At 33.0% G+C, this 23,542-nt stretch overlaps 1 protein-coding gene across 8 annotated transcripts in view; it reads left to right on the top strand.

The window, feature by feature from the left end:
- Positions 1-23,542, top strand: part of LOC125052646 (ryanodine receptor) — a 109,181-nt gene that overhangs the window by 4,571 nt on the left and 81,068 nt on the right. For 5 of the 8 annotated variants that reach the window (XM_047653603.1, XM_047653602.1, XM_047653606.1 and 2 more), the window contains exons 2-18: positions 7,393-7,504; positions 10,340-10,489; positions 10,972-11,025; positions 12,690-12,767; positions 13,832-13,950; positions 14,339-14,408; positions 15,081-15,280; positions 15,726-15,908; positions 17,377-17,548; positions 18,047-18,216; positions 19,094-19,218; positions 19,526-19,729; positions 20,425-20,594; positions 21,051-21,241; positions 21,801-21,941; positions 22,635-22,789; positions 23,366-23,507. In XM_047653603.1, coding sequence (XP_047509559.1) covers positions 7,448-7,504; positions 10,340-10,489; positions 10,972-11,025; positions 12,690-12,767; positions 13,832-13,950; positions 14,339-14,408; positions 15,081-15,280; positions 15,726-15,908; positions 17,377-17,548; positions 18,047-18,216; positions 19,094-19,218; positions 19,526-19,729; positions 20,425-20,594; positions 21,051-21,241; positions 21,801-21,941; positions 22,635-22,789; positions 23,366-23,507 — 2,381 coding nt within the window. In that variant the 5' untranslated portion in view covers positions 7,393-7,447. Of the gene's footprint in view, positions 1-7,392; positions 7,505-10,339; positions 10,490-10,971; positions 11,026-11,602; positions 11,618-12,689; positions 12,768-13,831; positions 13,951-14,338; positions 14,409-15,080; positions 15,281-15,725; positions 15,909-17,376; positions 17,549-18,046; positions 18,217-19,093; positions 19,219-19,525; positions 19,730-20,424; positions 20,595-21,050; positions 21,242-21,800; positions 21,942-22,634; positions 22,790-23,365; positions 23,508-23,542 lie in introns of all 8 variants that reach the window. The other 3 variants (XM_047653600.1, XM_047653601.1, XM_047653599.1) reach the window with 1 other exon arrangement.

Below are 23,542 nucleotides of genomic sequence, written 5' to 3'. Positions count from 1 at the left end.
AAAAAGTTTAAGGTTTTAATGAAGATAAAAATAAAAACAATTACACACTGAAACAACAACATCTACTGTGTATTTGTAGTTATAGAACTTGGCTGGTCCCTGTTTTTCTTCGAATTCGTGAAATAACTTTGATAATTTGTTTGCGCAGTCACGAACATGTTATAGCGAAGACTTCATTCCGTCCTGGTTATTCCCCAGATTACGTTATCAAATACGTGACTGAATGTCAAGTTTTATTTAAGTCCTGTAATCTGTTTCTATAATAAAAGTATTTATTACTGTAGCTACGTGATTCGCAAAGTTATTTTCATATCTTGATCCCTTGGCGATGCGTAGAGATGTGGGATCTCTCTGCATCTTCTACCGCATTTACCATGGAGAGTGTTCAGAGGAGTTGTTCGGTCTAATACCTGCAGCTGAGTTTCATCATCGGACGTCAAGGCAAAATACAAAATACCATCCGTATCACCTCGACGTCCGTCGTTCCACAACAGAGCGTTTTCTAAGGCAGTTTTGCCGCGCACCACCGCTATGTGGAACCAGCTGCCCACAGAAGTATTTCCGAACCAATTCGACTTAGGGTCCTTCAAGAAAAGAGCGTACCAATTCTTGAAAGGCCGGCAACGCACTTGCGAGCCTTCTGGCATTGTGAGTGTCCATGGACGGCGGTATCACTTAACATCAGGTGAGCCTCCTGCCCGTTTGCCTCCTATTACATAAAAAAAAAAAAAACTAGATTCACCAAGTTCTATACCTTCGTAGTGAAAACTTTATTTGTCGTAATATTTTTTTAATGTTCTCTAAATGGTACCTATATATTTCTTTACAGAAAACCTATATATTTTTTGTTGCCTCTTAACCTATAGTCGAATTTTTAATTAGACGATATCAACTGACGTTTACGGTGTTGTCAGTTTTTAATGAAATAAAAATAGTGTTGTGACAAAGTAAAAACCCGTGAATTAATGATCGGTGATGGCACTAGTCGCCGCGCCGCGCTTTGTAATAAGACGTCAAAAAACTGATTGTAGTTACATAGTACTAGTACCTAACTTATATCAGAGCACTTTTATACAATTTTGAAATAGAAATAATATTCTTTTATTGTTTGAAATGATTGACTGTTCACACTCATTGTTCATTCATCTGATTGAACAAGAACTGCATCACTATTACTTTAAATATGGCAACATTATTTTACAAAGTGACATTAGCTACTGTCAGTTGGCTTCGTCTAATTAAAAATACGACTATAATGTTGAACATTATTTCCTTTAAATTCGACTCTGTTACTTTTATGTTATTTTTTAGTTTACCATGAATCCCATTAAACGCTTATTAATATAATGTAGTTACGAAATAGTATTACTTAATTATATTCAAACTAATTAATTTTGACTTAATAATTACCATACATGGGAAAGAAGCCCTCCAGAAATATCATACGAAAGAAAGAAAATTTGTTTGGCATGTATGCTGCGTTTATGAACGGTACAATGAATATACTTCTATATTAAAACAGAATATAGAAGCTTAAGAAGGTTTCAAATTCATCTAAGACGTTAAATAACCCCTTTTTGAAGACAATATCTTAATAAGAATGATTAAATTAAGGTAATACATAAAAAGTATTGACATTTCATATTATATGCGTAATTCATTCCACTCTGCAGTAGCAATGCGCAGGTAATTTTCTGTGAGTCTGACCTTCGTAGCGCAATATTTACGTATAAACACAAGATCATCATAATAATACGTTTAAAACTAAATCATGATTATTTTTGTTGTTAGTGATTGGTTGGTATGTAGTGTATATTTTTCTCAGGTTGTATTTTATAGGTAAAGTTTGAAACTATAAAACAGCTTTAATCATGATAACATTATAAACATGATAAGAATGAGGAGTAAACAAGCCTCAACTTATTCCATATTATCTCCAAATGCGCATTTTGGAAGGAAATAAACAAAATAAACAAATCCATTTTTAGGTTCACTTAAAAACGCACACATACACACATTTACCTTAACTAGTAAATTAAATGTACATTATCTTTGTTAGTACATAATACTCGTCGAGTATATCGTGTAGCTGGTTTTGGATATTTTAATTTAAAATTGTAAATGTTATGTTATGTTTTTTTAAGTTATGGATTATCAAATAAACTTTTAAATAGACAGACAAACAGAATTTTTTTTTTCTTTTCCCACATAAAAAAAATCAGTGGCGCTACAACCTCCTTAGGTCTGGGCCTCAGATTTCCGAATCTGTTTCATGATCATTATTCAATCAAATAGGCGAGTCTCAGCCTCCAGAACCTGACACACGCCAGCTCAACTTTTTGGGTCTAAGACATGTCGGTTTCCTCACGATGGTTTCTTTCACCGTTCGAGCGAATGTTAAATGCGCACATAGAAAGAAAGCCCATTGGTGCACAGCCGGGGATCGAACTTACGACCTCAGGAATGAGAGTCGCACGCTGAAGCCACTAGGCCAACACTCCCACATATTATGAGTCAAATTTAAATAAAATAAATATTTATTGATTGCAAACATAAAATAATATGACTACCCTTTGCAAAAAATATATACAAACTTATACAACAGCTTACCGTGAATAAACAACTTCCAACTCTAATTAAGGAAAATGTCTTTATTAAAGATGTAATTTAAAAAAAAATACATATTTTAAATGATTAAAGATTGCGTGCTATACTGTACAAATAAATAAAGTTATTCCAAGGTTCACGAATACATGCAATGAAACATTTCGGAATTCCCAAACAATGTTAGCAGAGACGAGCAAAGCTCTTGTTTGAATATTCATTGGTCATTTCATCTGCATAAGGCTTTCACTGTGACACATTTATTCAAGGAAAAGTATGTTAAAGTGAATAAAAACTTTTTTAAATAATTTATTTCTAATGACCGTATTCATACGGAGTGAGATTATTTGAAAAATATTTTTTTTCCTATGAGCGATTAAGACAAAACATTAATCAGCTATTTGATGCTCTTTAATAATTAATAATTACATAAATAACGCATAATAGTTATTACCAATTATAAATAAATTATATTATCAAAAGGTTTTAACATACAAGCGCTACGAAATGTGTAACAGCGTAGCACATTTTTTGCAATGCGTCACTCCGTATTGCTACGATCCTCTACGAGCAATCGCTACAGTTTTGCTGCGCCGCGCCGGTAGTCAGTATCTTTTAATATCGACAGCTTGAATTTTTTGTAGCCAATTGCATTATATTTTGAAGCTTTGCGGTCGGTACACAAACCATACAAATTACAGGGCCCTTACTCAGTATCTTCCAATACCTACCCGACGTTTTCTTATGCAAGTTCGATGTAGTTCTCTCATTATTTTATAATGGGCTTGCGTTATGATTATAGGGTTACGGTACGATTTACTTAAACCCCTAACGGCTTGTTATTAATATGCATAATAGGTACCCAAATGTATGGTACATTCAATAGGTATTTGGGGTTACCAAGAGGGCTATTTACGAGGTATTTAAAATTAAGTATTAAAGGAAAAGGTACAAAACAGCCAAGTATAGAAAAATCCTTTTCGTTACATAAATGAAAGGTCATTGACCTTATTCCAGCATAAAACGTGACTATAGGAATCGGAAATTTTCCGTATATTTTTACTATCAATGGGGCTATTCACCTACTTTCAACATTTTGACAATAGTTTTATCGCTAACTCGCAAACATCGTCACAAAGTTATGAAATTGGTATTTTTGTTATTATTCAGATCCATTATTACACATTTATAATAAAGTACAATATTAAATAAGTTATTTTAATGACCTCAAAATACCAAAAAGACGTTAATTGTTGTTAGATTTGGAGACCCTTATAAGTATGAGTAAAAATACCGGTGTCAGTAACAGTCTCTTAGAACAAAACACTATAAATGGTGTTACTATAAGTGATAATACTGATTTCCATTTTATTGTGAAATCTACTATATTCTATTTTACGATCCGTGAACATCACATCCCTCATATTCCTTAACACATTCAATCCATCTGTGTCGGTCCCAACTTTTGTATACGAAACATATAACAATAATAAAAGCTTTTTATTTCAGATTCATAGCATTTAAACACATAATTATATCCTCCCATTTATTCCTAGGTATCTGTGTGCCATTTTTTGTCAAAGGCCTTATAGAAATCCCGCCATTTCTGTCTGCTGTTTCCTTAATCTGGTGTATCCACCTTTTAAATTGTCTTCATCTTTTGCGTTGCACCTTGGGCATTAGATTAATACTTTACGAAACATAAAGTATATTAAAATAGAAGTTATAATTATAGATAAAACTTACATTGTACGTACAATTAAACAAAGCAATTTGACGTAAACACGTAATTTTCATCGTAAAAATGCTATTAATATTATTAACTGCAAATAAATTCATTAAATTCAATTCAAACCATGTAACCTAGTACTCACTAGTGATGAACCATGATGTCTCAGGTTTTTGGTTACCACTCAATTAATATGTAAATTTTTTGTGTACATCAGACTAAGATTGAGAGTTATGTCCCATCAACGAAGCGGCAGTATGTTATACTAATACATGTTTTAAATATCTAATTCTTGTGCAAAAGCGTTACATAAAATATTTTAGCACTTTCTATGTATTTAGCTCTTGATTTTATATGTATAATATGTTATTATAATTGAAAAACTACTTTTATATGTAACTAAACATGGTTACAATTATATAAACAACAGCAGTTATCTACTGTAACATATTATCATTTCGTTATTATTCTGTAAAATAAATAAATTCAATAAATATATACGTTAATAACTCATACCTATACGATCAAACATCAGATGCAAAGTATTTAAGTTTTGCATGTAAGTAGTAATCTTGTATTTTTTTTTTATGATTGGACAATTCACACCAATTCACCTAGTCCCACGCTAAGCTGGTGAAGCTTGTGTTATGGGTACTAGGCAACGGATGTACATACATATTATAATAGATAGATAGACATATAAATACATATTTAAACACCCAAGACCTAAGCACAACACCAAGTGCTCATCACATCGATGTTCGTCTCAGCCGGGGATCGAACCCGGGACCCATGGATTCGCAGTCAGGGGTACTAACCACTAGACCAATGAGCCTTAGCCTTAAAAATATTTAAGCAAGATATGCAATCTGGCTTAGACCAAAACCGCTTTAACTACACTGGTTATATGGACTCTGCCTTTTGCTATCCGAAAGGTCCTAAACAATAATTGTAATATCATATGAATTTGTAGTGGTAAAAATATTTTTGTTTCCAAGTATATTGTTATCGAAGTCAATTCGATAGGCAATTAAAAACAATTGATGATCTATCGTCGCATCCATTTTTAATAAGTGAACTAACATAAAGCTACAACGTAGGCTGAAAACTACATAGTAATAATATTGTCTCTGAATTTGAACGTTCATTAGTTGAACTATAGTCGCTTTAATTGTAGTGTTTACTCAGAGTTCACGTTCCGTCTAATTACGAAACCGACAGTTCGCCTTGCCGCTGTAATTCATCTCTTCTTGAAGCGTTATAACCCATTGATTATACTGATACTGCGGAATCGAATATTTAGCTTGGTCAAATAAAATAAAATTATCAACGTGAACGTCAGTAGGTACATGGTTCAATTCCCGACGAAAGCATAGCTATTTCGGGTCGGTAAAAACAACCATAAAGCAGGTTATTCACCATAATACTCTCGAGTTCATTATTATTTCATATCGAAAATAGACGTTAACCAAACATCTGGCATTCAGCCAAAAGCATCGCGTTGAATAAATAATATCAAGTTTGTGTACATAACTAAATCTGTCTTTAGTAGAATTTCAAATGTTAATTGACTTTTTATCAGGATCAATGCCATCTAAGATCATCCGTATTATGAAGAAGTGGTTATATACAATTTCAAGATATTGTAAGATGGGCCAAACGGTCTGTTTACATTTTTTTTATACAACAGGGGGCAAACGGGCAGGAGGCTCACCTGATGTTATGTGATACCGCCGCCCATGGACACTCTCAATGCCATAGGGCTCGCGAGTGCGTTGCCGGTCTTTTAAAAATTGGTACGCTCTTTTCATGAAGGACCCTATGTCGAATTGGTTCGGAAATACTTCTGTGGGCAGTTGATTCCACATAGTGGTGGTGCGCGGCAAAAACTGCCTTAAAAACGCTCAGTGGTGCTAAACACATGAAGATAATTAGATCCCAAAAATGGTTAATAAGGTTGAAATTAAAGTAAAAATCACAACAATTTGAATAATCTGAGTTGACTGAATATCTGTCCTTGAGCATAATTATGCGTCATTCAAAACTCATTACTTAGCGAAAAGGTTTAATTTAGAATATGATATAAATATCTGCGAATATAAAAAGTGCTACTTTGTAGTACGGGTTTGTTTTAATCCCAGTAGAATATAATTCGATGAAATATTGGTGAATTTGTATTATAGACAGTTTACCCTTGAACTAGTGAACCATTTGCAAATTCACCGTTACGTCTGGTGTCTAGACTTGCGAAGTTTGACGTTTATTAGTTCACTGAAGCACCATTTAGTTAAAACATGTAATTTGACTCTATGGGTCCATTATTTATATGAACAATGAACAATTTAAATGACGAAGTCTAGTGACGTGAAGTTAGTGACTCCAAAGTAATGAACATTTTCCAAATAAGTTAATAAATGACTTAAAGGTAACCTATACCAGGTCATAAAATTAAAAAAAAATATGAACAATGAATTAATATGTAATTTACTCAATGATGTTCATTCTATTTCCAATTTCAAATTAAAACCCCTTTCAATGTTTTTAAGGTGTTATTTTCATTACATTTTGTTACGCCTACTGTTATTAGAATCTAAAAATATTTCATGATTCACAGCTTCAATACACCCTCTGTGGTGTAATAGTTACAGCTCCTTGCGAGCATCTTTTAAGAGTGTCCATTCTTGATTTCGGAACAGTAAATTTTAATTTAGAATCTTTAATTTTTCTAACTAATATAACATATAATATTTTTATTTTGAATATACTAAACTAATATATATATATAACTTATACAAGCAAGGAGGTCCTTATCATCAAATATATCAACATTTTTTCTTCAATTTGGCCATTTCTGAATAAAATTGAAAATCTGATATTGTTACTTTAGGTTAAATTTTGATGAATGTATCTTATCACTTGTCTTAGGGTAAGTTTTCAAGACGAGAGTTAGGCGCTAAGTAAGACGCCCATGGGTCAAAAACGTATAGGATTTAAGATTAAAGTTGTATTTTCCGGATTCAATTACTTTGTGGATACTTATTAATTTTTTTCTTTTACAGTTATGCATTTCCCGATGGTCTCAACAACTAACTGAGTGATAAGTAAGAAAACAAAATGGCGGAAGCGGAAGGAGGAGCAAGCGAGCAGGATGATGTTTCATTCCTGCGAACGGTAAGTGACTTCCGGTAAAAGCCTATACTATATAACACGGTCATAATACCATCATAATGATAATCTATTTTACAGTCTATTATGAAGCATTTCATTAATACGTATATCCTAAGTAAAAACTGAAACTTAGATAGCTTATGTAAATTAAATATTTTTAGTATAGAATTCCGTTTTTTATATTATTATTCTTAATAAATAGCAAGTTTCCCCCACATACTTTGTTTCGCCTTAATATATTTTTTTTATTAGCCTATTTAGTAGCTACATTTTTTGTATGCTACTCCAACTAGACTGTTCCCTTATCCAGAATAAACACCAAAGTAGGTACCTACCTAAATAGAACTAAATTTTTCAATGTATCTCTCCATAAAAACTTTCTTTAGAGAGTTCAACGAATAAATAAATAAAATTTAGTCCAGTCATCTTCGAGTTTTGCGCTTAGTAATATTTTGGGATTCATTTTTATTTATATAGATACTAATAAATTGGTTTTCAAAGGTTCAACACCTTACTTATAAAGTTTGTATTAGTTCAGATAACAAAGAGCCCACCTAAGAAAACAATATTATGAATTGTTATCTCTTGTTTTCGTAAATAACAATACAACCATAGTGAAAGTAATTATGAAAAACCAGTTCTTATTTTATCTACAAGGTGATAGGTTTGAATATACTTATTGTACAAACAAAGATAAACTTAAAAACTACTGAACTCATTTTAATACTTGCATTTTATTCCCTTTATTCAGAAAAACTAAATCAGTCCAAATCGCTCTTATTTGACTATAGTACTCTTTCTTTTCTTTCTGTCTTTTACACTGTAAAAAAAGAGACAGGTGAGTACTGTTAAAACGGTACGACTGATTAATTTTTAATGACTAAGGATAATAGTATTAGCGACTAAGCTTTTAACTTATCCCATATTGCACGGTAAATTCACACGAACGAAGCCGTGTACTAAATAACGTAAATGACACATAAATTCAAGTTTCCGCGAAACCTTGAGTGGTCTAGTGAGCCTTGACCTGGGTCGGAACTTTGCGAAGATTAAATTGAATTTTGCATGTGAACCAGAATTGAAGATAACCTTCATATTAAATTGTATATAAGTGCTGAGGGGTTCAGATTGTGAGAGGTTTTATTAATTAGTATACAAAGGGTCTGTTTCACAATGTATGGATAAGTTCTACATAAGTTACATATTAGCTATTTATTACTTATTGGTAGGATAAACATTATTGTTGCGTTTCACGACTGTCAGAAAGCGCTATTCGTCACATAAAGTCCATCATAAGTTATGAGTCCGATGAAGTGACAAAGAGCACAATTTATCTTCCAAATAATTTATGTGTTGTAGTATTTGGTACTTTATCCATACATTGTGAAAAAGACCCTTAGTCATAAATTATGCATAAGTAACGCAAAGATTCTATTAGTATGTTCTAATCAACTACCATTACTGTTCAATCAATTAATTCTATAGTAAACTTATTTACATATATTAAGTGACCTCCTTAATATGTTAAATGTATTTTTGGACTTCTTGGCTACCTTATCTAATTTAATGCATTTTCAGAGAGAGAGAGAGCGATAGGACCGCCAGTTTCCCTCCTTTTCATTTAATTATGTTCTATTTTACACGCTTTTTATTAGCTTCACCTGTATGTATGTATGTATGTGTGTAACCGACTCCTTCGGACTCGATTTTGACTCACTTTTAACGGACAGATTTAATTCAAACTGAAAAATAATTCCTAATTTAGGCTGAAAATGGTAATGAACAAAAAATACTGGTATTATTGTGAAAAAGCATGGGGCGCTCTGTGCCATATTTTTCGTCTATCGAGCAACCCACGCTTTTTCACAATAATACCAGTATTTTTTGTTCATTACCATTTTCAGCCTAAATTAGGAATTATTTTTCACTTTTTAGTTTGATGTGCTTTAAAAGCGTGTGTTCTAGTTTTTTTAAACTATTATTTATTTATATTGTAATGCAACGAAGTGTTAACAAATAAAAAAATAACTTTTAACGAACTAATCTGAGTATAGCGATTGACCGTTTATCATCACAACCAATTAACAATAGCCGACAGTATAATTTGTATTAATTCAAACCTCGGGTCTAATTTCGTTGCATAACGGAAGCATAAACAAAGACGTAATCTATGAATCATATTGTCGTCATAGATACATCAATGCCAATATCTCCAAGGTAGAACTGAATATATTTCAGATGTAAATCTGATTAAAGCTTTTTTAGATAAATAAATCTGGGCCTCAGATTTCAGTATCCGTTTCATGGTAATGTCAATCTAATAAGCAAGTAGTAGATAGTAGCGCCTGATACAAGGCGGCGACCTTTTGGATCTAAGACACGCCAGTTTCCTCACGATCTTTAATCACCGAATGTTAAATGAACACATAGAAAGAAAGGTGGTGCACAGCCGGGGCTCGAACCTACGAACTTAGGGATGAGAGCCGCAGGCTGAATTCTCTAGCCCAATACTGGTCGTAGATACTTAATGAATCCTTATATACTTGCCTATACATTCCGTTTTGAACAAGATTGAACCGCTCTGTTGTTAACTTAAAGTATACAACTAAAGTGTAGTAATAACATAATTTAAGGGATTTTATTTACGATTTATAGAGCTCTTATACTTGGATAAAAAGATATTTGAGTAAAAATCCCTCTTTAACCATTTTCATGTAAAATTATTAATTCATTTAAAATTCTCTGTCAAAAAGTTTTATTATACGCGTAAAATTTAATTCTATTGTTTTAAAAAGTTATCTATGGATGATGACCATGTGGTTTCGATTGTGTTAACAGGAGGACATGGTCTGTCTCTCGTGCACGGCTACGGGAGAAAGGGTGTGCCTGGCTGCAGAGGGGTTCGGAAACCGGCACTGCTTCTTGGAGAACATCGCTGATAAAAATATCCCACCGGATCTATCACAGTGCGTCTTTGTTATTGAACAGGTAAGTATTTTTTGTGTTTTATAATACACTACCGGACCCGGCAGGCGACACGCTTTAAACACAAAAAAATCTTACATTTGTAGAACTACATAAAAAAATTAAGTTGCGCCTGGTACATACGTATATTAAGTAAAATACTTTTTCGCGGTAAGCGGATTTGAAAAGCATGTGGGAGAAAACGATATGTCGTAGATGATCGCCGGGTATTAGATGCCGTCTATATAATATAAAAAAAATAAAAAAACAAATGACACCTAAGTTAAAGCTATTGCATTAAAATTATTTTTTGGGAAAGAATTGACAGCATTAAGTCAAATCGTAATTATGACTTTCCATTTGACTAATCACACTTAAATGAACGTCGATTGTTTTATATTTGCACCCCACCGACATTTTTATATCACAAAAATGTACCCAGTGTAAGTAAATTTTTAAGTGTAAAAAAAGTTTAAGGAATTTAATTATGTAACCCTTTTTTTCAGGCCTTGTCAGTACGAGCTCTCCAGGAATTAGTCACAGCGGCTGGCTCAGAGACCGTAAGTACAATCATGAAAGAAATTCGTTTAATAAATTTTATTTGTAAATTAACATTTTGTTTTCAAAGTCCACTCTAAGCTCTTAAAGAACTCTTCCCAAAAAAACTTTCCAACTCAACTCTAGCTTATCAACAACTATGGGGTCGTTCAAGTATTACGTAAGAACTATAGGGGGGAGAGGGGTCTTTGATTTTATTATATTGTGTACGTCAACAGTAATTATTTAGTTTTTTACACACACATTGTCTAAGCTTGAAAATGAAATGCATTTTCGAGGATTTCTACAAAAAATGAATACGTTTATGTACTATTATTTTTGAGAGATTTGTTTACTTTTGCTAACAAGAGGAAGTGGAGGGGGGGGGGATAAATTGCAGTAAATCTGATGACGTAATACTTGGACGGCCCCTATATTTTGGTAATGTTATTCGAGATATATTTACCAAAAAGTTGTTATGATTTTGCTGTAAAACTGTTTGTTCAATATCAAATATTCCAGATAACTATGTATTTATAACATTTCATTTGTGATTAATTATCTTGTTTTACGTATTGCTTTCGTGTTTAAATTTTCCAGGGCAAAGAAACCTTAGTGAGTATGAAAACAAGTGCCAACGCGGTAACAAAACGATGTTGCGGCGAAAATATTAAAAAAATATAAAATCATATTTTTTTATAAACTTCCATCGAACATATAAAATAATTATACCAAATTAAATATTGAAAGTAAAATAAATGTATATACTTAAATAATATTTTCGTCACGACTGTACAGCATGATTTTCATTCGAACGAATGGAATTTTCGAAATTTTTTACCGCGCTTTATTCATGCTAATCTAAAGGCAAATAGGCTTTTGATTTAATTTGTTTAATCAAGCGTTTCGTCATTTAATGATTATAATCAATTTTATTCATAAAATTAAAATGTCATTACATTTTGATTTAGATTTACGCCGATATGCACGAACCTGTTAACAATCTGCAAGCTTACCCCGTAATTTCTATTGAAATAGCGCTATCTGATACCGATTAATAATTACCGACCAATATTGAGTATGATATTACTCATTTTTCAATTTCCAATATCCAATATCAGCGTATACTACGCCCAGCCACACTAGGAATATTAAATGCATTACATTGATTGGGTTTTATTACACGATATCATAAATTATCGGTATCGGCACTATTGAAGAGCCAACTCCAGCACATTATTGAGTTATCAAAGGTCGTTATCGGTTTTGCAGAGTAGCCCTGCTGTTTTGTCTTTTATAACAATTGTTTCTTTATAAACTAGGCCAGTATACGGTCAGTGCAATTGATGCTTGAAAGGAATCTCGCTTTTATAATATGATGTTTAAAAATAATTAGGTTAATTCGCCATTTTAACAAAATACGCATAATAATTACTGTAATGTAACTTAAAAGCGGATAATTAAATGCATGCATCTATTTTGTATATAATATATTCACCTAATAGTATATTTTTACACTGCATATTATACATAAAACATATAAGTAATATTAAAAGGGTTTTTATTCAGATTCATATTTTAGTAACTTGAATGATCAAAGTATTAATTCATATATTTTTGTCATTTTAAGGCTAACCAAAAAAAGGTTTTATATTTTTGTTATTATTTTTTAATTTTTCCCCCACAGGGTAAAGGCACAGGTTCCGGTCACAGAACATTGCTTTACGGCAATGCTATCTTGCTACGTCATCTGAACAGTGACATGGTAAGTTCTTCTATTGTCTATGCTACGGGGGCTGAGACAAAAATACCTTTTTAATAGTCCTGTGATCAAGCCTGACCCAAGGTCTCCCCGGTTGCAAAGGGGTTTGGGGGGGGGGGGGGTGATTACTACTTCCTTTGCAAGTTACCGCTCTGAATTCAGAGGTAACGATGTATTACTTAATTCATAGCTGTTCCAGTTTCATTTTCTTTGATAACAATAGTATGTTTCGAGATAGTTTTTGTAGGACTTGTGTGTTACGTATACAAAAAAGAATGGGTTTTAAGACAAATAACTATTATGACGAAGAAATGTCAGTAGGGTAAACAAATACATTAATTTTATGTTTTCTCTTCAATGAAACGTGGTACCCATATATTTAGGCTGGGCATAAGTCATTGCTATCGTAACAAAAATTAATAAAAAAATTAATGTGTGCGTGTACTAGGTGTACACACGTAAGAAGTGAAACTTCTTTATGACCTTATTTTTCGAAAAATGATCTACTATATGCAACTTAACGAAATTGGTTAAATAAAGTTTAACAAAAGGCTTTTATTATCACAGACATGAATACAAATACAATTATTTCATTTTACCTTATTACTACTAAGATTACAGAATTTCATTAATTGTAATAGAATTATTACTATCATTGGTATCGTTATTATATATTTTTGTTATTAATGGCTTCGAATCTCTTCGGATCAACCGTGGTAGGGACAAGAAAAAGATGGCGCGTAACCGAAAAACGTGACGATTTGCTACAAAATTTCTCCCATACGTCGATAAAAAAATCATTCTAACGCCGATAAAGAAGTTTGACTTCAAAAAGCAAAATGGCGCGTAACGGAAAAATGTGACGCGTAACGAAAGAATATTACACTAAATTTTTTTCCAACCCCGATAAAGAAGTTTCACTTCAAAAACTAAAGCCACACAAAGTTTAGGTAAGGAAACGGCGTAAATTCTCATTAAGACAGCTTGTATGTTCGAATAATTCGAACGAGCTTTTAAGTTTAATATTAAACCAATACTCGTTGAAGCAGTTTGAACGTTTTTTATAGTACTTGGCGTGTCTATCCACGTCATCATCACAAGACAAGTTGGCGTTTGATGTCGGTTTACAAGAGCATTCTCAAGGTGAAGCATGCTGGTGGACACTGCATCCTGCCAGCAAACAAAGGTATTGTTTCTTCTACTTATGAAGCGAGAGGTTTTATACCGGAGTTTAGGGTACTTAACTATCGTTGTTTCTTGAATGTAGGAAATCTTCTGTAAACTTCAATTTGACTTCGAAGGCCCTGTATTACCCCTATTATGACACAATGGAAAGAATACTTAGTATAGTTAGTTAAAGTTATTCATTATCTATTTGATTTTATTTTACTGCACATATTCCAATACTAAGTTTTTGTTATTTTATTGTACCTCGGAAGAGTACTACCACAACACAGCAATGTTCTAGTGTGGGGACTAGCAACAGTAAAATAAGGTCTTATCAATGTAGCTAGTGTGTTTTTGAAAATAAACCTTCCTCATCAATTTATTTCACCAAATATTTTTGGTTATAGGTCTGAGGGTGAGAAGGTGCGAGTCGGTGATGATCTGATCTTAGTGTCGGTTGCTACTGAGAGATATTTGGTAAGGCATTTATGCCACATTGTGTTCGAAAATAAAATTCCGAGACCTTTTTATTAAAGAAATAATCTTCTTACTACAACTCCGTAGTTTTTGTAATATTAAACTTTTATTTATAGAAAATGTGTTTAAATGTCGGAGGATGTAAATATCCTTTGGCGAATTAATAAATCATAAAAAAACGTGTGTGTACTTATGTACACGCGTTAGAAGTTATACTTCTTTGGCGGGACAAGATAAAAATCTTTTTAATTTTTTATCTTTCATCTTATTCTACGTTTGTAGAAAAAACGACACTAGCAATAGAAAAATTTACTCTCATAATTTTACCCTAACGCGCCAAAAGAAGTTTAACTACAAAAAAACTAAAATGTTGACTATAGCTAACATCAGGGTGTCGGAATTTTGAGACGGAGTTCGCGTGCATCCTAAAAAATTTCTCTCATAATTTTTCCCGAACGCGCTAAAAGAAGTATAACTTTAATAACTTCAATATATTAAAAAAAGTTTACCTAAAGCTCGCTAAAACTGTATAGCTTACAGGATACTAAAAGTGCTTCGAAATTAGCCTAATTTTTAAACTAATGTATGATTACCTAGTCAGATGAATCGAATCTCGCTCAACTTAGTTTTGAGGTCACAATCAGGATATTATATTATGACTCAAAATTTCAGCATACAACCAAAGAGAACGAAGTTTCAATAGTAAACGCCTCATTCCACGTCACACACTGGTCAGTACAGCCTTATGGCACTGGAATTTCCCGTATGAAGTACGTGGGTTATGTCTTTGGAGGTGACGTGCTAAGGTTCTTCCATGGCGGTGATGAATGCCTCACGATACCCAGTACATGGAACAAAGATGGGGGGCTAAAGTAAGTCAGCAAATATTGACACGTGAAAAACTTATGTTTGACAATTTGCTGTTAAATTGTGTACGCTACAATATCGTAATAATTTTGCTCAACAGTTTATATTTAGTTATTTAATCACTTAATATCGGATACTTACATTAAATATTAAATGGTATGTTAACAAGTGTTTTTTAATAAAAATAATAACAAGCAAAATAATTTGTATAATTTTGAATTTATGATGATGATGAAGAGTCATAAGTGTACATTATGTTACGTACATGATTAAATCATTTTTTTACTTTTTATTTTATACTTAATTTATTGGATTGTATCAACTAGTGGTTACTAGTGGTGGTGCCTAGTGGTTCTATCGCATTAATTCGGTCTAAGCGTGATGTTACTATCACTTTAAGATTTTTTTTAAAGTTTACATCAGATTGTTAATTTTCCAATGCATTTTCAGTATCGTGGTATATGAAGGTGGTTCAGTAATGTCTCAAGCTCGCTCTTTATGGCGATTGGAGTTGGCGCGTACTAAATGGGCTGGTGGTTTTATAAATTGGTACCACCCCATGAGGATAAGACACATTACCACGGGCCGCTATTTGGGAGTCAACGATCAGAACGAGCTGTATTTGGTTAGCAGGTGAGTAAATTAATTTAAAAATTACTCCCATTTATATATTTTTTATGTAAAAGGAGGCAAACAGGCAGGAGGCTCACCTGATGTTAAGTGATACCGCCACCCATGGCCACTCACACTGCCAGAAGGCTCGCAAGTGCATTGCCGGCCTTTCAAGAATTTGTACGCTCTTTTCTTAAAGGACCCTTAAAGTGGAACTGGTTCGAAAATACTTCAGTAAGCAGCTGATATTATACAAACAGATTATTGGTCTTGGTGAAATATTAGAATCCCTCAGATTGCATTCATTTCTTTGATCACTTTTATTTTATAGACAGACTAGCTGATCCGGCAAACATCGTTTTGCCATGCATATTTATAATAAAAATAGGGGTTTATTGTTGAGGGGTGAAAATTAGGGGTTGTATGTTGTATGTATTTTTTAATGAATCCAAATTTTTTTTAAATTATCTAAAAATTAAAAAAAAAATTTGGAGGATGAAAAATAGATGTTGTGCTATTCTCAGACATACCCAATATGCACACAAAATTTCATAAGAATCGGTCAAGCCGTTTCGGAGGAGTTTAACTACAAACACCGCGACACGAGAATTTTATATATTAGACTAGCTGACCGGGCAAACGTCGTTTTGCCATGTATATAATTTATAATAAAAAAATAGGGGTTGATCGTAGAGGGGTGAAAGTAAGGGGTTATATGTATTTTTTAATGCTCTATCATAAAATATTTTTTTTATGATAGAGCATTAAAAATTAAAATTTATATATATTATGATAGAAATTAAAATTTTTGTCTAAAAAATAAATTTAGGGGTGGACTACCCCTAACATTTAGGGGGATGAAAAATAGATGTTGGCTGATTCTCATAGATACCGGATAAGCACAAAAAATTTGATCAAAATCGGTCAAGCCGTTTCGGAGGAGTATGGCAACGAAAACTGTGACAAGAGAACTTTATATATTAGAAGATAGGCGATCAGCCTTCTGTCTGACACATGTGGTCGATTTTTCTTTGAGACATGTCGGTTTTTGTTCGATACGCACATAGACAGAAAGTCCATTGGTGTACGGTCGCTTTAGCCTACGACCACAGGATGAGAGTCGGACGCTAAAGCCTAATAGACTAGGCCAAAGTAAAGATTATCAAAAGAAATATACTAATAAAATTAGTATCTATTTCAAAAGTTGTCTTAGTCTGTGGGTCCATAGCGGTTATACTTTTTATTATGAGCGTTTGACCCCTGAACGGTGTCTAAAGTTATTAGATTTAGTGAAATGAAGGAATTTCTTAATTAACGAATTTTTTAATTGCGGTTTTTAGTTTCATTATATTTTTTGACACTTTGACAGAAATTTCTGCATTTACTAAGTTGTTCTCGTTATATGCATATGTTATATGCAATGTTTAGTTTCATAGAAATATCATCACAAATATATTGCTAAATTAATTAATAAAATATTTTATTACAGAGAGGAAGCTACAACAGCATCATGTGCTTTCTGCCTCCGACAAGAGAAGGATGACCAGAAAGTGGTTTTGGAAGACAAAGACTTAGAGGTCATCGGGGCTCCCATCATCAAGTATGGAGACTCCACTGTCATTGTACAGCATTCTGAAACCGGATTGTGGTTATCTTATAAGGTATTTGATACATTCACAATTTAACCGACTTCAAGAAGGGTATGTTCTTAATTCCTGATACGAAACTATGATATTTGTTAGTATTTAATTGATGATCGCATTAGTGCTTTACTTCAAAGCGAACATGCCACTTAATTCGGAGTATCTAGGTTCGATTTCCATCAAAAAATTTAAATAGCGTTTTGCCTAAGCTTTCCTTGCCTACACCAAATAATTATTGTAATGCCGTGAATTGAACTCAATCTCTTGGGATTATATGTATGTATATTTAAGTGGTCAGTATTAATGAATTGATGTAGACATAGACATAGACATGGAAATATATAGTTTGTATGTAAATATAAGTATAAATGCGGCAAGCATTGGGGTCACCCGTAATGGCAACTTATTTATAAGCAATAAAAAGAGCATAATAATACATTTTCCTCCTAAAACGCTAATTGTATTTTTAACAGTATTTAGTGACTAAACACAATTTCCTATGCAACATTCTTACAGTCTTACGAAACGAAGAAAAAGGGCTTAGGTAAAGTAGAAGAGAAACAAGCGATACTCCACGAGGAAGGCAAGATGGATGATGGTTTGGACTTCTCTCGGTCCCAAGAAGAGGAGTCTAGAACCGCCAGGGTGATTAGGAAGTGTTCTTCACTCTTCACGAAGTTCATTAAGTGAGTTACGTGTTTCTGTATTAACTGAAATATTTTCGTTATTGGAGATTTAGTGGAGTTTTCTTTATGGGCGTACGATCAGATTAATTTTTAGACTGACCAATGAATAATTGTAAGAGTAGTAAAGGCTCTGTAAATAAAGTTTGAAGTAAGAATCAACTGTTCACGTGTACGTACATTAATTTTTGTAATCGTTAGTTAAAACTGAGCAATTTATTCATAACTACCGTATGTCCTGCATGGATATACTTGTATGACTATGTTAATTAGGGCATAGCTTAGCATTCTATTTGTGAAAGAATTTTTGAAATCGCTCCAGCAGTTTTTGAGCTAATCGTAAAAACATACAATCTATTCTATTCTATTCATGTCCTTAATTCAGTTATTTTTTTGTTTCGTATATTTTGTTTAACAATGTAATCTGTTTTGGCTTTGTATATTGCCTATACTCCGAATTTTCATTACGTAGATTTCTGAAATTTTTTTCTTAACTTGCCAAATTTGCCAATTGGCATCACTGCCTACTAATTCCAGGTTAAGTCAACCTTTTAAATAAAAGACGTAATTATCACTCGCCGTTAAACCACTTTTAATGTAGAGCCGAACTTAATAAAATGGATACATTCACTAACAAATAAAATGTATGTATAGACTCAGATGTTCAGACTCGTATTGAAATTGAAAAATGTGCCCGGCCAAAAAGGTTTGCCATCTCTGACATGTCAAAAAATGATAGCTGTCAGAATTCTACGTAATTAAAAGTCGGAGTATAAGTGTTTTTTTTATAATATGTGTAGCTGTAAGTTTACTTATAAATAAATAAATAAATAAGACAGTTTTAGTTATTATTAATAATTACATAAAAACTAACTTTCAGTGGCCTTGAGACATTACAAGAGAACAGACGTCACTCTATGTTCTTCGCGTCTGTGAATCTTGGAGAAATGGTTATGTGTCTTGAGGATTTGATTAATTACTTCGCACAACCTGAAGAGGATATGGGTATGAACCTAAATTACAAAGTTATATTATTAATAATTAAAAAAAATATATATAATATATTCATGTTTGTAAAATTTTGCATTGCATAAAATAAAAAAAAGGTAAAATAAAGGTAATTTAATATTTTTTTAGGAACATAGAATTTAAAAAAAAATCAAATAAAACCTTTTTCCTTTCCCCGGCAATAGAACTCGAACCTATATAATATATATGTGAAAAATAAAAGGCATCTGTCTGCCACAGAAAAATTGTGAACCCGAAATGATTATTGTTTTGTAAATGGGATTATGTAATCGCTTTTTTTCAGAACACGAAGAAAAACAAAATAGATTCCGAGCCCTCCGAAACCGCCAAGATCTATTCCAAGAGGAAGGAATATTAAACCTTATTTTAGAAGCCATAGACAAGATAAACGTGATTACGTCACAGGGCTTCCTTGCCGGCTTTTTGGCGGGAGACGAATCGGGACAGAGTTGGGATATGATATCTGTGTATTTGTATCAACTTTTAGGTAAATAAACATTCAGTTTTTAATGATTTTAGGCGAATAAAATAAGTATTCAATTGGTAAAAATATATTTTGTAAAGTTTGAAATAAATTAATCGTTTCTCATTTAAAAAAATGTGCGTGTACTAGTGTACACACGTTAGAAGTGAAACTTCTTTATGACCTTATTTTTCGAAAAATTATCTATATGCAACTAACTTTACAGAAATTGGTTAAATATAGTTAAATTAGATAAAGTTTAACAAAAGGCTTTTAATATCACAGACTTGAATACAAATAATACAATTATTTCATTTTACCTTATTACCACTAAGATTATTACAGAATTAAATAAATTGTAATATAATTTTTAGTATCATTGTTATAGTTATTATAAATTTTTGTTATTAATGGTTTAGAATCTCTTCGAATCAACCGTGGTAGGGACGAAAAAAAGACGCGCGTAACGGTCAAATGTGACGCGTAACCGAAACATGTGACGCGTAACCGAAAACTGTTACACTAAATTTTTTTCCAACCCCGATAAAGAAGTTTCACTTCAAAAAAAAGAAATGCACATCGTAAATCGTAATAAACAAACCTTGCAGTAAAATAAATTTCCTAATAACTTTTAATTTATTAATTGTTTAGTACTATATCATACAGGTTTTCCAGCTCCATTTAACATTTTTTAACAAGAATACATTTATAATTTCCAGCTGCGATAATCAAAGGCAACCACACAAACTGTGCCCAATTCGCAAACTCGAACCGCTTGAACTGGTTATTCTCCCGTCTGGGCTCGCAGGCATCTGGAGAGGGAACTGGGATGCTGGATGTACTGCATTGTGTGCTTATTGACTCGCCTGAAGCGTTGAATATGATGCGAGTGAGTAAAAACTGCTAAACATATCTATACTAATTTAAAGCTCAATCAACGCGGTAATAACAGGAATTGTAATTGTTTTTTGGTTTGTCTTTTTACCGAAGAAAGCATCGTGTTTCTATCAAACAAAGTATATATGAGACAATCATGATAAAACAAATATAGCATTACATATATACAGTTAAGCTAATAGAGTGCCCTCAAGTATTCAGTAATTTCTACTCCAAAAAAAACCACGGGAAACAACTTGGCGATTAAAAAGAGTGGCGGAGAGTTTCTTGCCAGTTCTTCTCGCCCGCTCTACGCCCTTGACATGTTATTTTGAGATAGTGTGGCATTACTATACTTTTAACAGAATCGCTACCATGTTGATTTATGACTTTACCCGTAAAAAAATATTAACATTAATATTGTTATCAAAGTAATTTTAATTAATTTAAGTTAATTTTTGTGTTTTAGGATGAGCACATCAAAGTAATCATCTCGCTTTTAGAGAAACACGGCCGCGATCCGAAAGTATTGGACGTGTTGTGTTCGCTTTGTGTGGGTAATGGAGTAGCTGTCAGGTCGTCGCAGAATAACATTTGTGACTATTTACTACCAGGGAAGAACTTGCTACTCCAGACTGCTTTAGTGGATCATGTGTCAAGGTATATAATGATATTCTGAAGCGAAATATATAGTATATACTCCCAAGCAAAATTATCAATGAATAACTTCAAAACTCTTGATAATGACGATTATTTGAATGATTGTAATCCTTAGGATTGATTTGCTCCACACACACAATTTATGACTCAAAACTTGTCGATTAAAAAGAGTGGCGGAGAGTTTCTTGCCCGCTCTACGCCCTTGACTTGCGAACTGGTAGTATATGTAAATTTAGAATTAATTTAACATATTTTCTGTTGACGTTCATAAGTGTACTTGGTTACCTATATGAATAAAGTTATTTGGAGTTTGAGTTTATTATATAAAGAATTAAAGCAGACATTTTCAGACCCACGTCGGATTAATTCAGAAAAAATATTGTATAAAACACGAAATAATAACTTTTAATTATTTAAATTAAAAAAACTCCTTCAAAGTTCTAATCTTTCAATTGCAAAATGTTGATTCAAAAATTTATTCAATATTGAAAAAACTACGGTTAGACGCATAATCTGTTTTCATTTGCACAGTAATCACACTACGAGTTCATATTTTCAGTGTGCGACCAAATATTTTTGTGGGTCGTGTAGAAGGTTCTGCCGTATACCAAAAATGGTATTTCGAAGTCACCATGGACCATATTGAGAAGACCACACACATGATGCCGCATTTGAGGATTGGATGGGCAAATACAACGGGGTAAGTTATTTAAGATTTCTACCATTACGTTTTATTTTTAAACATGTTTTTCACTGAGACATAAATATTACTATCTAGCCTAATTTAAGACTGTATAATTTAAATCTCATCTAATTTACTAATAAGGATATTCAACTTAAGAAAGTGTCCAATAACACTACTTACAGTCTTTATTAAGGGGAAAACACTCTGTTCTGGTCTTCTATTTTATCACTTACCACTGTTAAGCACTTAAGACATAATAACACGAAAATACACTTGATATGTAAAGAGTTTTTAAATTTAAAGTCAATTTATTTTAATCTAATTTTAAAAAGTTGTTCAATCAGTTTTAGTAAGTAGGTACGTTTGGTTAATTTTGGCAGTTAGGCCATTAGGAGTTTAACGAGTCTTGGGTTAGGGTCGAAACTTTTTTATTACTTTTTACATATGTTTGACTAATCCGTGTTCTGCTGTATGTTTAGTAAGTAAAAATATTTTAAATGAAAATGTTACATTAGCAGAAATAAATTTTACTCAACCGTTTTGTTTAAATAAGAATGTTATAACACTAATATAAGCAAGTGTGTAACGCGACTTCGCTCTCTATTTGGGTCTGCACGTGGTGATTAAAAATGTTTATTTCATATATCATACTCCTTTTTAATGGGTGCGTTACTATTGGATGTTTAGTTTTAAATATTTTGATTCCAGTTACGTACCTTACCCCGGCGGCGGTGAAAAGTGGGGTGGTAATGGGGTCGGTGACGATCTTTATTCCTTTGGGTTTGATGGGGCTTACCTGTGGTCTGGTGGGCGGAAGACTCAAGTCAACAAGACTCATGCTGAGGAGCCCTTTATCAGGAAAGGTATGATGGTGAAAAGAAATTTCTATATTTCATAGTCCATGTTATCGATTTTAGAGTCGTCAAACAGTTGAAATATATATTGTACCCATGAAACCGCTGGAAATATATAGTCCGATCCAGATGCTTCCTTGCTGACCACGACGCTCAGACTTGAGCTGCCGATTGAAGAGAGAGAGAGATAGATATCCATGAAAAATATGATATTTGAAGACCTTTAATTTCGTCTACTTACTATATAAATAAAAATAAATCAGTGGCGCTACTACCTTTTTAGGTCTGGGCCTCAGATTTCTGTATCTGTTTCATGATCATTTGTCAATCTAATAGGCAAGTAGGTGATCAGCCTCCTGTGCCTGACGCACGCCGTTGACTTTTTGGATCTAAGGCAAGCCGGTTTCCTCACCATGTTTTCCTTCACCGTTCGAGCGAATGTTAAATGCGCTCATAGAAAGTCCATTGGTGCACAGCCGGGGATCGAACCTACGACCTTAGGGATGAAAGTTGCACGCTGAAGCCACTAGACTAACACTGCTTCTATATAAATTAATGAAAATTAATGCATATTTATAATTTTAGGTGACGTCATTGGCTGTGCTTTGGACCTCACAGTCCCGATCATCAACTTCATGTTCAACGGAGTGAGAGTCACGGGTTCCTTCACGAATTTCAACCTGGAAGGAATGTTCTTCCCTGTCATGAGTTGTTCTAGCAAGTTGAGGTAAGGCTTTATAGGGCTAAAGGCTAATTCTAATG

Source organism: Pieris napi, chromosome 9 (genome assembly GCF_905475465.1).
Source record: "Pieris napi chromosome 9, ilPieNapi1.2, whole genome shotgun sequence".
Taxonomy (NCBI): Eukaryota; Metazoa; Arthropoda; class Insecta; order Lepidoptera; family Pieridae; genus Pieris; species Pieris napi.
The sequence above is the reverse complement of the archived record's forward strand: the minus strand, read 5'-3'. Positions and strand labels throughout refer to the sequence as shown.